The sequence below is a fragment of the Homalodisca vitripennis genome, chromosome 1 (genome assembly GCF_021130785.1).
Source record: "Homalodisca vitripennis isolate AUS2020 chromosome 1, UT_GWSS_2.1, whole genome shotgun sequence".
In the NCBI taxonomy this organism is placed as follows: domain Eukaryota; kingdom Metazoa; phylum Arthropoda; class Insecta; order Hemiptera; family Cicadellidae; genus Homalodisca; species Homalodisca vitripennis.
The window spans coordinates 70,124,482-70,140,601 of NC_060207.1; the positions used below are offsets into that span (position 1 = coordinate 70,124,482).

General features: G+C 31.1%; 1 protein-coding gene across 4 annotated transcripts in view; it reads right to left on the reverse strand.

The window, feature by feature from the left end:
* Positions 1–5,959: 5,959 nt before the first annotated feature.
* The window catches only part of LOC124364004 (L-lactate dehydrogenase), a 34,434-nt gene continuing 24,273 nt past the window's right edge, over positions 5,960–16,120 (reverse strand). For all 4 annotated transcript variants that reach the window (XM_046819255.1, XM_046819254.1, XM_046819256.1 and 1 more), the window contains 4 exons: positions 14,780–14,953; positions 12,861–12,978; positions 11,036–11,159; positions 5,960–8,025 (listed from right to left, as the gene is read on the reverse strand). In XM_046819255.1, coding sequence (XP_046675211.1) covers positions 7,861–8,025; positions 11,036–11,159; positions 12,861–12,978; positions 14,780–14,953 — 581 coding nt within the window. In that variant the 3' untranslated portion in view covers positions 5,960–7,860. The remainder of the gene's footprint in view (positions 8,026–11,035; positions 11,160–12,860; positions 12,979–14,779; positions 14,954–16,120) is intronic.

Genomic DNA, 16,120 nt, shown 5'->3' on the forward strand with positions numbered 1-16,120 from the left:
AATTGTGTGGTTGAAATTTCTCAAGCCTAGGCATTGGACTGAGACTTTTGAAACAAAATTATTTATGATTTAATCATGAGAATAGGTCCTTATTCAATAATCGTGTGATGAGCATTGTTTCAAAACATTAAAGTAACAGAAAAATCAACTTACCATGAGTCGACCAGCGAGACACCATTTCACATTGACACCTGTTGTTAAAAACAGTATGGCAGCTACAGGGATGAAAGAAAAGAACAAAAAAACATTTCCTTGCTTCTTCCATAGAGTACTAAACAGATTTATACAAGTCTGAAATGTGTAAAATCAATACGGTAGTCTACATATATAAAAATATTAAACTCAACCCTCACACTTGTGTGGGTTAGGATTACAGAGTACAAAATTCCACCACCTAGATTGTGTTGGTAGGGTCTGTAAGGGCTAAATACAGTAAACATAATCCTCTATAAAAATACATGTACATTTATATCCCAATATTTTTTATTAGGGATGACAGTGTTTTAAATTTTAAACATTTAAATGTAAAGTACAGTTTATTTAAGTAATACAAACACACACCCATACTTTAAAGTAATATATATGTATTCTAGAAGTCCATATTAGAAAACTTAAATTATATGAAAGAAGTGTACTTTGTAAGATCTAGCCCTTTCCCTGAGCCTCTGTTATTCTCTTTAATAATACAGAACATTTTCTTTTAATTCTGTTGTGTTATCAGGGGGGGTCTCCAAAATTGTAAATTTGTAGAGCATAAAATAAGAATAATAATAATACTCTCAGACGGCTTAAACTTACAGTTTTTAATATTATTAGTATTTAATATATTCCGGTGGGGGGGCTTACTGGGTGGTATGGATAATTTGTAGTGGTAACTCCCACCCCCCATTAGGTCATACTAGATACACCTATGATCTCACTTAACCCTCAGAAGGACTGACTATACATATTGCTTTAATCCAAATTTTGTTTGTTGCTTTTCTAAACAAATTAATATTTTATGTTACTACAGACTGGCAATAGAGAAGGTGACATGCATCAGCATCCAAACATGACCAACCTAACCATCTGAAAAAAACCATTTTTCTTTTCAATAAGCAGCCAGTACTGACTTGACTTATGTAGCGTGGTTGGTTGACAGAACTGATTTCTTGAGCTATTATGCTACCAAGAAATTAAATAAGCTAATTAAATTTAATAATGTAATTAAAACTTCAGTCCACAACAGTCTTAAAAATCTCTAGAATATTAACTTTCACTCATTTCCAAACCCCCACTCGCTGAGGTATATTTCATTTCCATCAGTAGTTGACTCCTCTACTACTAGCACTATAAACTTCTAAAAATGTAAGCTAACTTATTTAAAATCTGACTTTTATTCACACTAAAGCAAAATCACAATTTTAATAGCAAACTCTAAACGTTCATTTTGAAACTATTTTTGTTTTCAAGATAAGCTTCCAGAAATCTCATATGCAAGTGAGATTTATGCTTTCCAGTTTGCAGGATAATTGGATTTTTACTTCAAGTTTAAAGCTCTGAACACCAGTGTCATGCCATATTCATGGCCACAGAAGTTTCTACGAGCTTTATCTTGAAAAGCTGCATTTATCACATAACCTGGATACAGAATCATATCAATTCTCTCTATCTCTAAACTTCTGCTAAAATTGTCAGCATTAATGAGGATAATATCTACTGACAAATATACATGGGATGGTGAGGCACCTGAGAAGTTTTAATATCTATGAATTATTTCAGAAACAACACAACATATATTTTTTAATTACTTTAATTTGTCAAGTAATTTAATCCAAATATAGTGTTATACTTAAATGTTGAAGAAAAGTGCTAAATTCCATCAAAAATGTGTGTAGTCAATTTTTTTATGAAAACACGTTTTTTAATGATCACAGAAAATTAATTTTATTTACACTTAACAATGACAAACTATGAATTTATAACTTTGCCAAATAATTATTGATTTGATACTTTTCAATTTCAGTATAAATATCCAGAACAATGTATTAATTTTTAAGTAAACAAAGATACTCTACAAAGAATAATGAAGGATTTTGTATTTTGAAATGTGTGCATATAAATAGGTAACATACTTGAACTGTGACAATGCCGTGGACTAAAATAACAAAGCACTGTATAGTCGCAGGAAGACCATTCATGTCCAGACTATGAGAGCTAGGTAAGCCCCATTGGTCAGCTCAGCATAGATTAAACCGCTGTACTGTTCGCCTGAGGTAATGTCACAGACCACAGGATAAAAGCTGGCTGTGAATAGAGGTTTACTGTTTATTGTCCTCTATTCTAGTTTCACAATACATTTTGCATGTACTCTATTGTGAAACATTGTCAACGTTACCAAAAAAGAATTAAAAGAAAAGTCACATATTAATACATTAAGGTGTGTCTTAATTTCAAAGTCACTTTTCACTTAAATCATTATTCAATTTATCATCTGAATTCATTAGCTAAGTTAGCTAAGGCAAATTGGACAATTGTGGTAAAACCCAAACCTAGGAACATGAAATTAGTACTGATCTTAGCATCCAGAATACTTTTTGAGTAGATTGTTAAAAATGGTATACATACCACATACCAAAAATGGCTTATACCTTTATTAGATTTTATTAAATTTATTAAGTTATGTGGAATTCATGTAAATTATTATCTATATGGCAACATGGTACTTACGAAACTACTTTTCTGTCATTAGCTAGCTACTTTTAATCAGGCATCTACTGTTCTACTCACAGTTATACTTTTACCTAAAAATATTAAATTAGGCTTTGTTGTGATGATATGCATTTGTGAAAGACTACGTGGAGCTCTGCATGAAAATATAAAATGGTCTATGGTCTACCAACCACTGAGCTTTATACTGCCACTTTTAGGGTTAAGATTTCACCATCAATAACATACCATATTTCTACTTGCCATATTATAAAACATTTTACATGTACTTCTTCCTCCCTTGACCCCATCAATCTTGAAAGGTGGATGTTATTAAATGTCCATAGAAAACTTTTCATTGTACCAAGCAAAGTTAACAATAATGCAAGCAGAGATTAAACATTTGTTAATATCAATATTCCTGATTTTTGGTATCCACATCATTAATATTTAAAGCTCATAAAATATTGAAAAATATCATGGAATTTCACACAGATATTCATGCTATTTCAGAGATGTGTACTTAGAAACAGCTATGGTTTTTAACTTAAGACTACTTTAAACGTCTAACTCAATGTTAACTAGATTCCATTTATCTCAGAACTCGTATGACAGTCATAATTTTTCTGCTTGTAGGTAACCTCTAGTGTTAAAATGCTACACAGGGATTTTTCAATACAACATCCTAAAGTAGTTTTTATGTGTTATGTGCTTGCTATAGTCATAGGATTCTTTAGCCACAAAACTCTTAGTTGTGTAGAGCATTTGCACCAAGTGCTCTCACCTTCCAGGCAAACTTGATGCAGGCGTGAATCATTTTCTTTATTGATAAAACATGGAAAAATATTTCCCAGGTAGTTTCCCTCATGGCCACTACAATATGTCAATTTCATTGAATAGCAAGCATACTAAACAATTTTTGTAGTTTATTGTTAACCCAGTTAGTCTGTGTTTCCCACCCAACATTTTCCCACCTTGTAACTCTTTCTTTTGAGGTTTCATATTATCACACTGGTGCTCATTCTTTTTTCTACATGACCTATATATTCTAATTTTCTTACCTCTACTTCTCTTCTTCATAAATATTTTTTTTTCATTTACAGATGCAAAGCTTTTAGGGTCTCCTTCCCCAAGAATTTTAGGTAACATACAATTTCTGAGACCTACTGAAAACTTCTAAAGTCCTATTCACTTCCATCCCCTACTTGTTCCACAATAGTTTGCCACACAACTTCCTATATGAATGTAAAACATTTGTGTCTGGGCAAACACAAGATTTCAATATTACAGATATATTGAATACCTTTCCGTTCAAAGATACATGTGCACAGCATTTTAACATACTTTTCCTGAGAACAGAAAAAATATCAAAAGTATTTTCCATCATTGTGAATGGTAATGGGATACTTTCCAATACAGCTGAGATCCGCAAAAGTCACAGTTTCCCTCATAGCTGTCAGATGATTATTCCTCTCTGAACCAATACTTTCCCTGTGTAAACATTTAAGATTCTGTTATTTGTTTTGACAGTCATATGTTCAAACAGCTGATTTAACACCAAAATTAATTATAAAATTGTGTAATGTTTCCGTAAGGAAGGATAACTACTAAACTTGAAAATCCAGATAATCTTTTAAAAATGTTTTGTCCTTTTTTGCATTGTGATGAAATGAATCATTCAATACTTGTCTCAAAAGTATTATTGCAGGCTTTATAGCATTTTAAACTCTGTAAATGCAATCTTGCCCCACAATAGGTCACATATGAAACTAATGAAATTTACTATTTTTATAACGTCACGAAAAACTACTTTAGGTATAAATTTATTTAAAATAATTTAGACACTTAAAGTAGTATTTGGGAGTATCTTGTACAGCTCGTAAAAAATGGCTAAATATAATGATATGGCATTTGTAAAGTATTAATATGAAACATGACTAACAAATTTCATTAACATATATGTAATTTTCTTAAATTCTTATATTTCATTATACAACTTTAATTTTCTAAACTTATAAATCATTAAGACTTGTCTCATTTCCTTAAGTTATATATAAATATTGTTAAAAATTTTTATTTTTATCTTCAGCCATTTTCCAGCCTGATTAAAAAAATTGCCCTAAACTCCTGTTTTAAATGCTTCCAATTCCTTGTGCAGTATTCACCAAATTGTTTTTCCATTTTCTTCCTTCATAGATAATATTTGAAAGTGTTTAATTGTAAAATCTAAAAGTATTAACATGAACTGATTGCACCATCTTAAATATTATGCCACTTCCTGAAATCCTAAGAATTCATTCTCAGCCAAGTTTTGTATGAATATTAATCATATTATCTTGTAGGTGTCAACTAATACAGATCTTATAACTTCCGTACAATCAATCAGTGGTTTTTGTTGATTGCCACACAAACATGTTCTATGTTTGCAAGATTTCTGTCCATTTCAGGCCTACCAAATCGAGGGTCACTCTCCACTGAAATGCAGCAATCTTTGAATCTCCTAAACCACTCATTTACCTGAGAGAATAAAGATTGTCTCTGAAGGAGAATGGCTACGCTTCTAGCAACTTAATGAAAACTCTTTGCTCCTTATGTTAAGTGACAGTCATTGCACATACAAAATGCATACGAAACTGAGTGATGAGAATCACTGACAGGGGGCACACAGAGTCAGTTACATAACAATCGGTTCTTTAAAGAGAGATCGGATACTTTTCTGATAAACCTCGTAGGTACTTTACTTACTTTACTTACGTTTTTACTTACATTTATATGAAGATTTTGTGGGACAAATGTTAACTGATGTTCAATATTAAGGAAATTTGGAACCTAAATAAACCATTTTCATCATAACTTTCAAGGGATCTCGAAAGATTGATTGAAGTTGGCAATGTACCTTCATGGAACAAAATATAAATCAAAAACAATATTATCTATCACTGATGTACCTAGAGAGTAATGCCTATTATAATTTTAATACAGCTGATCTTAGCATTATAATGATGGAGATTCTTTCCCCAAAGTGTCCATGACTTCTCTATGAATTGATACTTCCAGGTCATGTACTATATGAAACTAAACATGCTGTCGGCATCTACACTCTAGCTGTACATTAGTCAAGCTACCTACTTTCTCCATGTGCATACATTACTGCCATACTATCACATTCCTAATTATATGTTTGTCACTGACACGACAATTACTTTATCTTTTGTGTACTAGTCAGTTAATGACAACAGTTAACAGTAAAAGGAATCAAATATATTAAACGATAGTTTTATTGTAATTTATTATATTGACAATAAATCAATCAACACACAATACAGACTTAAAATTATAATTAACAAACATTAATATCTACCTAAGATTAAACTTAACTAGAACGATCAATGCTTCGTGATTAAATAGTCCTTGCAAATATTGAATAGTATTCCATATAAAGCCCACTGTAAATCTTAGTACTATCATTATTTTGTTTCTGAAGCCCATTGTAAATCTTAGTACTATCATTATTTTGTTTCAAATAGTAAGTGTTTTCAGAAATGTGATTTTTATAATATAAAAATATATTAAACAATTTTTTAAACATTTTCCTTAAAAAAGTGTTTACAATCTACAAATATTCTGTTTTAAAAAATAATGGTTTTGTAACAGTAATTTTATATGAAGCATTTTGAGTGAAAATAATCATTTCAATCAGTTTTTTGAAGAAAAAGAAAGAAGAAGAAAAACTGACTCAGTAAAGTCTTTAATAATATATTTTACTTAAATGTTCAAGGAATAAAACAAAGAAAATACATTATTGAAACAAGAGAAATGTATCATTCTTTCCCACTAAATTAAATTGTAGTTCAAGAGATTAAATTCTTTTATTGTAAATGAACGATGCTTGACAGTATTTACCAACGTAACATTACAATCTGATTTGAAGATGTTTTCAAAACCAGAATTTTCATTTTCTTTTTATAATTAATTACCTAAACTCTCGATTACCCACAGGTGGTTCATCTGCTTTGCAGATTATTCATAGTATCCACCATTAAAATTAGTAAAAACATAAAAACATCTCAGAATTGTATAAGCGATTTATCCCCTTAACTGCCAAACCCATGTTAACACGGGCGATCCCACTTTGCAGGCGATCCCACTTAGCGTTAAACTACCATGACCATGTTATCAGATGTAAGATAATGTCTGGCAGCTGTAAGATGAACCACATTGGTCTCTATTAGGGTTTATTGGAACTACTACAAATCCACAGTTTAACTACTACTACACTTTGATGGTCTACTAAAGAACTATCACGAAAGCACGTGGTGAAGTTTTACCTGGACGTTTTTGAAGTTGCGACTGTAATTATTTAAATTTTATATTTTGATTGTTGTTCAGTCAGTACAGAGGAATTATTTGTAATAATGATAAAAAATTTTTATCAATTTTAAATTTGTCCAGATGCATTGTTGTGAGTTATGCATTCAGCGGTGTGTAACTTTTCTGAGAATGTTGGCGATCGGAATGTGGACTCAATTTACTAACCATCACCTGACATGACGAATCAGGAGATTCTGGCAGCATTTTGGTAAATTAAGATGTTACTGAAGTTGATCCCAGTGGACGAGAAACATGCTACATTTATACTTACTATACAGCAGCTCTGCACACAATAGACCTGACAGTACAGAGTGATAGCATCGTTGAAAACTCGGCACTTAAAGTGCTAATAAGTTTTCTAAATAGCAAATTTTTAAAATTATACAAAATAATAGAATAAGAAACTGTCAACCAATATACAAAGCTACTATGGAATATTTTTCAACTACTGATTATTAACAATTTTGCAACTTATTACAAAATTTACTAATCTGCACTGAGCAATTTTGTAGATAATCAAGAGTTTACTGTATGTCTATAGAAGAAAATGTGCTCATATGATAATACAACAAAATAAATATAAAAAACATAAAAGACAACAACTTTAACACTTCCACTACCAAACATCACACTACCTCACAATGGGAGGATAACAGTTCTATCCTGTTACTGTTGGACATGGTAGTGGAAGGGTTATTACTACTAGCATACTTTACAAAGAAAAGACACAGTGACATGTAAACAGTATAAAACTTGATACCGGTATCACATAAGAAACAACAATGACTAAAGCAATAAAATCTAAAACTTGAGGCCTTTAATGACATCAGCCATTGTCTTCGCAGACTTCTTTAGCTGCTGAAGTTCTTCCTCTCTCAGAGGCTGCTTGATAACATGTGACACTCCGTTCTCTCCAAGAACACAGGGAAGTGAAAGAAACACATCCTGGTCAATACCGTGGAATCCCTGGAAGATACAAAATATTTAATTAGCTTATCCGAGGCATCATATTAACAGAACAATGTGGGAATATGCCAGACCAAGTGTCACTTAACAAGCTTCACTAAGTTTTGAGGTTGTAGGTGTTATCTCAGTGTAATCTTGTTAGAATATAATATTGCACGAAAAGCTATATAGACCTTACTACAGTCAAGAAATACCAAAGGCTTCGTATAATCATTGCAGGAGTACTGCCTCCACCTTAGACTCCCTGCTGTTAGAAGATATTGGGTGTGTCCTTGATGGCATTTTGGTCAGATGAGGACTGAAGGGACATTTATTATCATTAATTTCTATCATTATCAACTTTTGAATCATTCTCTCTTGTTCATACATACATGACCTACATCAATATAGCTGGGTAGGTAAGTAGCTATTTGTTTTGGATAAGAACACAGTCTAATTTTTCGTTATTCTAGCACAGGATTTTCTCTGTCCTAGATTTGGCGGGGGATACAAATGTAAGGATAGTGAAAGATTGTTAAAAGTTTTTTACAGATGATAATTAATTGTTTAGCTCGCCACACTGACCAATATTGTGTCAGACATCAAAACATCAGTGTCAACCAACATAAGATAACGGGACTGAAAGATTGTGAAAATGATGACTTTATTTTCTTTATTTATTAGTCCCTCTAAGGCTGTTGCATATGTAATTATTATTTATATGCATAACTGCTTCTGTTAACTGTATTATTAAACTAAAAAAAAAGAATAGAACCATTAAATAGTTATTATTTAATATTTTTAAACCTTTTGTTAACCTGCAATTTTACTGCCACCAGAGCTAGTAAGGGTGGCAATCAATTGCTTTCTCAGGCAGAAGTCCTCAATTGATTAAAATAAACTAGGTTATGTTCTTATAAAAAGCAAATTGGCTCTTGTCCCATTACTGTTTCTTACTTCCTATTTGTCTACTCACTATGTTTCTACGTAGGATATTATATTTCTCTATCAGGTCTATTTAATCTTTAGGTAAAACATGTTTCACTTGTTCACTCAAAAAATACTTTTTTCTTTCTGGAATCCTATTAATTCCTTATTTGTTTTTTACATTATTAATAAAGGAAGACTGAAGTTAAATAAAAGAAACATTGATATTTTAAAGAATATTTTGTGTATTGTTATTTCTTTGTTATACAAGGCATGATTTTTAAGTATAGTTTTGACATTTTTTTGTCGCAGAAGCGTTACAGTCGGATTTGCACACTGTCTACCTACAACTAATAGCAAGCCACAGATGCAATTAGTACAAAAATCAATCATTTTTACATCTGTAAATGCATATTTCAAATGCCCTCATCACTTGAGAGTTCCGCCGACAGTGAATGTATTTACTGTTTACAGTGAATGTATACTATTATTTATTTTCTTGGTGCTACAGACTTGAAAGCAGTTGAAATCCTCGGCCAGAGGATAAGTTTAAGGATGTAAGTTTAAGGACAATAACATTATAAGTGATGAAATGGGTAACAGCTTTAAAAGATAGACGAAAGATTGTTCCTGATGAGAAACATTGTGGATGACCCTCAATGATCACCAACAATCTTGTGCAGAAAGTGAACAATAAAGTGAAAATGAACAGATATTTCATAATTTATTTTTTATCAGAGGAGTTTTCTCAAGTTTCAAGAAGAGTTCTCTATGAAATGTTTATTGAATTTTAAACTAGGTTTAAAGAAACATATGTTACTGTATGACAATGTCTGACCACATGCAGCAAAACGAACTAAAGATCTCATCACAGCAATTTGCTAGGAACAATTTGATAAACCCCGAACATTCCAGATATAGTACCCAGTGACTACCATTTTTTCAATGGAAGAAGAACCTTAAAGATCGGTGCCACAAAACGACAATCACACTGAAATTATTACATTGCAGTCACTGATAAATCAGGTGGCAATCTTCTATGATGACAGTACAAAAAGGTTGTTTTTATATATTATAACTGCTTAAATATTGATTGCAGTTATGTAGAAAAGTAGATAAAAGTTTGTGCTTTCATATAAAAGTAAAATTGCTACAAGAAGTTTACTTCACGTTTTATATATAAAAACGGTACTTACTTTTTTTAACATGTCTCATAAATAACAAATCTTTCACAAAATTTAGAACTGAAAAAAGAATGAAAATTTTTGTTTTGTAGTCTATTTTTTACATACAAAAACTACAGTATTTAATATTACAAAAAAGTCAAAATAATAAGTAAGTTCATAAGTCAAACAATAAATATTTGTATTCAGTTTTAAAATGTGGTTATTAAAGATGACCACAATCTTTGCTTGGTTCCTTAAGTGAAAGTTTGTGTAAATTGTTATTTTTCAACACTTCAACAATACATTAGAGTTAAAAACATAAATGTGGTAGTTACATTTCATAGGTAACTGGTGTCTAGACGTTTTGGATTACCTTGGCAGTGGCCAAGCCCCACCTGGGGTAAAAAGATTGTTTTGCACTTAGTACACATTGACCTGTAGTAGCGTGCAGTCTGTATATTTCCCACTTTTCTTACTATGACTTGAGCTGCAATGTGGCTTTTCTTTCTTAATATGAGTGCAGAAAATCCCAACCTCATCTTAAGTGCATTCAGTGATAGGTTTTTGTTGGCAAACAACTATAAACTGATAGAAATCTATCACCAACTTTGTGATGTTTATGGGAAAGGGAATGGGAATGAGTGAAAGCACAGAGAGTGTATTGATTTAAAACATGCCTGTATCCTTCTTCATAACCAGAATAGCACTGTTTGACCTAGTCTGGGTACTGAAGACTTGTTAGTAGAAATCAATGAAAAAATTCATAAAACCGCTGTTTCACAATCACTTAAAGCTTGGGTACCATAAATTTTGTGCCAAGTGTGTTCTAAAAATCCTTACAGAATTATAGCTCCCCTATTACCTCTTTTATGAAGCTTTTTACTTTTAGATATTCTCCTCATTTAGAGGAGATTATTCTAACAATAATAAGAGATTACCTTTGCAGCATTGGAAACAGCATGCACGGAGTGTGCGTTGTGCAGTATTGACTGGCACAGTTTAGCAACACAGAGACCAATGGCCCATGAGGTATAGCCCTTCAGTCGGATGATTTCATACGCACTGAAATCACAACATATTATTAATAAAAGCAATAAGAATGAAATTAATAATGAAGATATATACTTCAATCTATTCAAGTTAATAATTTTAACATATTAGATGGATATTATATACATATTTATATATATATATATATATATATATATATATATTTATATTTATGGAAATTCTGAGCCTTATTATATCCTTTGACTATTCAAGTGTGTTAGATTCATGACACATTTCATGGACACATCTTCAGATCTTCCAACTTCTTAACAACTAGTAAAAAACCTTAAAATCAAAACACACTCCAAGTGAAATACAAATAAAATTGACTACATATTTACTATTCTTACAAATATGTACGTGACAACAAGCTAGTTAAGACTGATGATTCACTTTATCTGTTGTCTCTGTTAGTCAAGTTCTTTCTTTCTGCCTTGTAAATTTTATAACTCTCCAGAAAGACTTTGAAATGATTTTACTGGACAATTATTAAATTTATAAGGCAGAAAAAACAAGAACCAAACAAACTTTTCAAAGGATAAAATAAATAGCCCGGTCAACTCCCTGTGTATAACAATGATGAGAGTAAAGATGTCAGAAGTACTCCTAATGCACAGCAAAGTACACAGACAACATAACGGTGATTGATCACCCACGACTAGCCCAACTTCCCTTGCATCTCCGATGGAACAGATTGGCATCTTTCAAGTACGAGTGCACTTTTTTTAACTGTACATATGTGCTTAATGTTAATTTTATCCAGTGTTCTTTAATTGTTACAATGAAGTTTTATGACAAGATTGTTAAAATATAACTTGAAGATGCCATTATGACATTGTAATTGTATTGTACATGTCATCATCCTAACACAATTGAGCAGTCGATAAGTAAAGAATTTGTAGTATGCATGCAAAATTGTAAGATGTTACTTTGAAATGTGTACAAAATTAAGTGTAAAGACATATGTTGTCAATTGAATACAATAACCACAATATAATTCTTGCTTCAAAATAAAGCAATGCAACAACCACAAAAATATTTTTCATGTACACCATAGTTGTTTCATGCATTTTTAAAGCACACCATGGTCTTTAAAGTTGGTCTGTAACAGATACACCTATTGTATTATACCATAACAAGAATAAAGTTAATAAATGATTTTTTCTTTTTGTGTTTTACAAAATTTATTAACAGAAACCTATAAAAATATATTTTCAAAATAATCCATTGCCTACAGTATAAAATGACACTTCAATTTCATATAGATATAAAATACAATGTCTATATGAAAATAACTATAAATAAATTATTGTCATTTAGAAAATAACGAGAAGAAGGATATCAGAAGAAGGATATAACGTACTTGTCAGGGATTTAATAACTTGTTAACATATGACAAATTTGGCTGAAAACTTTTTAGACATAAAACTAAACAAAAACTCAAATTTTACAAAAACCTTCAACCAACTTTATTTTATATTTTTTATCAGTTACAAAATAACTTTATCAACTCAGTACAGATAAAATATATAACTGGTATGGATTATATGAAAGTTTGAATCATGATTAAACACAATGTACATGTGTAACACCAAAAAGAGAACGTCACTCCACTTTAATAAACCACAATGAAGTAAGGAAAAAGTTTTCATCCATATAACAACATATACCAACAAAAGCCCCACCCAGTACTTCAACACCCATCCATCTTACCTATCAACTACTTGCTTGTGTATAAGGTTGAAGCTCTCAGTGTCATTTTTCCTGCCGATGTCATCATTTACATCCCGCAATCTGACACCAGCAACATTCACTCCAGACCAAACTGGTACTAGAACAGAATATATAATAATTAGACATATTTGTATATGCATATTTACTATTTCTTGAATAATAAAAATGTCTCCTTGCCCTGTGGGACCGTTAAATACAGTAGAATCTTTTTGATTTCACTCAATTTTATCTTAGTTAGTGGAAGATGTAAAGACATATTTATAACTTATAATAGCAACTTCAAACAATGGTAATAATTAGTCTTAGAATAAAAGATACTTAAAACCTAAAAGCATATGTCTGCAAAAGATGATCATATTCATACAGAGCATATCTCAGAATGAACTAAAATATAATATTGATGAATATAATGCATCTAGTCAGTACTTGCCTTAGTAAGAATTCAAATTGGTCATCCTATTTTCGGCTCTTTGCAAGCATTTTTTATTGTGCAACAAATATATGCCTTACCAAATAAAGCATTATTATATTTTTTGTCAATTGTAGATTATAGCAGCAATGTTAGAAATTGTAAATGATTATCACAAAAAAGTGAAAACCAAAAAGTTTTATCAGGTAAAACCTAAATAACACAATTCATTACATTTTGTAAACACTACCGTACCATATTTTTATGCAAAATAAATAATTAATTTACAAACCGGGTTAGAACACGGCTACAACCAATACTGAATGAGAAAATGGCACAGCTTGGCTTCACAAATAATGGCCCTTTCCTTCACTTTCGTGTTGACGGAAATACAAACTCTACATTGCTGACAACTTTGACATTTATCTATCTATTCAGTATCTCAGTAGCTATTTGATGATATTTTACAACAATTGCTCGATAAATTAATTTCTAATCACAGACTTCTTGTTTGCTTATCAAAAAGTGAGTGGGCACACAGTATAGAAATATTGATTGTAAGGGTTAACAATAAGAGTTTTATAACAAAGCGTATTTACGGTAGAAAACAATTGTTTAGTGCAATAGAAAGAGAAAGAATTTCTCTTTTTTTATGCATGTATTGGCCACACCAGATCTAGGGTTAAAATATCCAGTAATGTATAACTAGAGATCCAACAGATCAAAAGACTATAATACTCAATATTTCAAAATAAGACTTGAGTTATCAATTTCATTTTCTGCATTTAATTTTTTATGGAAGTAGTTGGGTTTTTTTAATTGAGGACTTGAGTTCAGAATACCTTAAATCCACTTTTGAGTACATTGTTTCATAAATCAGTTTAACCTTTTAACAGCTGGATATGAATATACTCGCAAACAGAGCACTTGCCATTATCTCTACTGTAGAGTATTCTTGCACCACGCTATCTTGCCATGCTAATCACAGTTGTCTGAGGTGGGGGAGCATAATTGGAGAGAAAAAACAAGATGTAAATACCGCTACATGTGTGAGTTGTGACGTCACTTTATGTCTTGTTCCATGTTATTCAGAATACTATGAACTAAAAGGCTTCTATCTGCAAGAAATCAGTAACTGGTTCCTTTAATCACTTTGGAAAATATAATTGGAAATGGTGTAATAGTTTTTCATTTACAGTGATATAACAATTGAATAAAACGTAGTCACTTTATTGGCTGCTCCAGAGCAAATATAACTAACTAATACTCCAATACCCACAGGTAAGCAAACATTACTCTATTGCTGTTTGAACAACAGATAATCCAGAGTTTTGACTACATAATGCTAGGCCAATGAAAACCAGTTTCCATTGCAACTTCCTTCATCACACAAGTGTAAAATACGCACCTTTAAAAGGGTACATGTTACTAAAGAGACACACACAACATTTAGGTGGCTTTAAAAGTATTCAGTAAAACTAACACTTACCACTCGTATCTCCATGCTCTCCAATGATGTAACCATGAACACTCTCCACGGACAAGTTGAGTTTTTGGGAGACAAGGAAACGTAAGCGAGATGTGTCTAGGTTAGTTCCAGATCCAATGACTCTATTTTTTGGCAACCCACTCAATTTCCATGCTACATAGCTCAGGACGTCAACTGTGAACAAATAATTACCATACCTTAACAATTGTGTCTGGTCTTCTAATTATTAATATATATTTATTTGAATTTTTATTATATTTATTATTTGTAATAGATTGCATGAAGCTGGATTCACCTATGTTAATTTATTCAAGCAGAATCATAAATTCTGCATGGTTTTGTTATTTTGTGAATACTGTATGTTCTTCTATTGTAATATTAACTGAATAAAATCAAACAGATGACATTTTTATCACTATGTGTGGCCGTGTTGTACTTACTATCAGCAATTTTGGGGACTGTCCATGAAATCCAAAAATCATTTTATCCAAGGAACAGCTGGTTTTATTGGTGCTCAACACCAAAGGTAATTATCTGAGTGTTTACTATATACCTATTTTGCATGCTTCATAAATATATATTTTGAGTGACCTACATATTAGCAGATGGTAAGTGTTATATATCAAATAACGTGTTGTTTGAAATAACGTGGTCAAAAAAATCATGTTGAAGTTATTTTACCTTTTTAGTGTAATAAAAAACAAATAGGTAACCAATTTGAAATGTTTTTTTTTTTTTTTTATTTTAGGGCAGTGATAATATTGTTATAAGGCAAGAAAATAATTAAATAAGTATTTAATCCTAACCGATAAAAAAATTGTTTTAGGTATCCTCAATAAGTTTATATAATATTTCACTAAACATTATAACACTTTTTCATCACCAAATTAGTAAACACCGTATTTTTATACTAATTTATAAAACAGATTTATACTAATTTACTCTCTATATTAAAGCAAAATCACATTAATCTTATCTGATAAAGTAAAAGATTAATTTTATTATTATTACACACTACATTATATATTTGTTTACAAACACAACCAGCAGACATGACAATGACAACATCATCTGACGAATGTTCATCAGTCAAGTAAGTCAGTTCCTCTTTAGGACAGAAAAACATATTTTTCAATAAATACGATTTTAAAGTTATTCCATGGAGAAAAAAATATGTGGCATTTAGAGACCATAAATACAATGTGAATGTACTGAAATGTAAACACAAGACTGTTAACAATATTGGACTAAGTTCGCCTAAGAAGTACAACAAGACTCAGTTAACCTATGTTGTGCAAATTTATAATTTAAAGAATACATCTAATTTCACTGTAAATTATT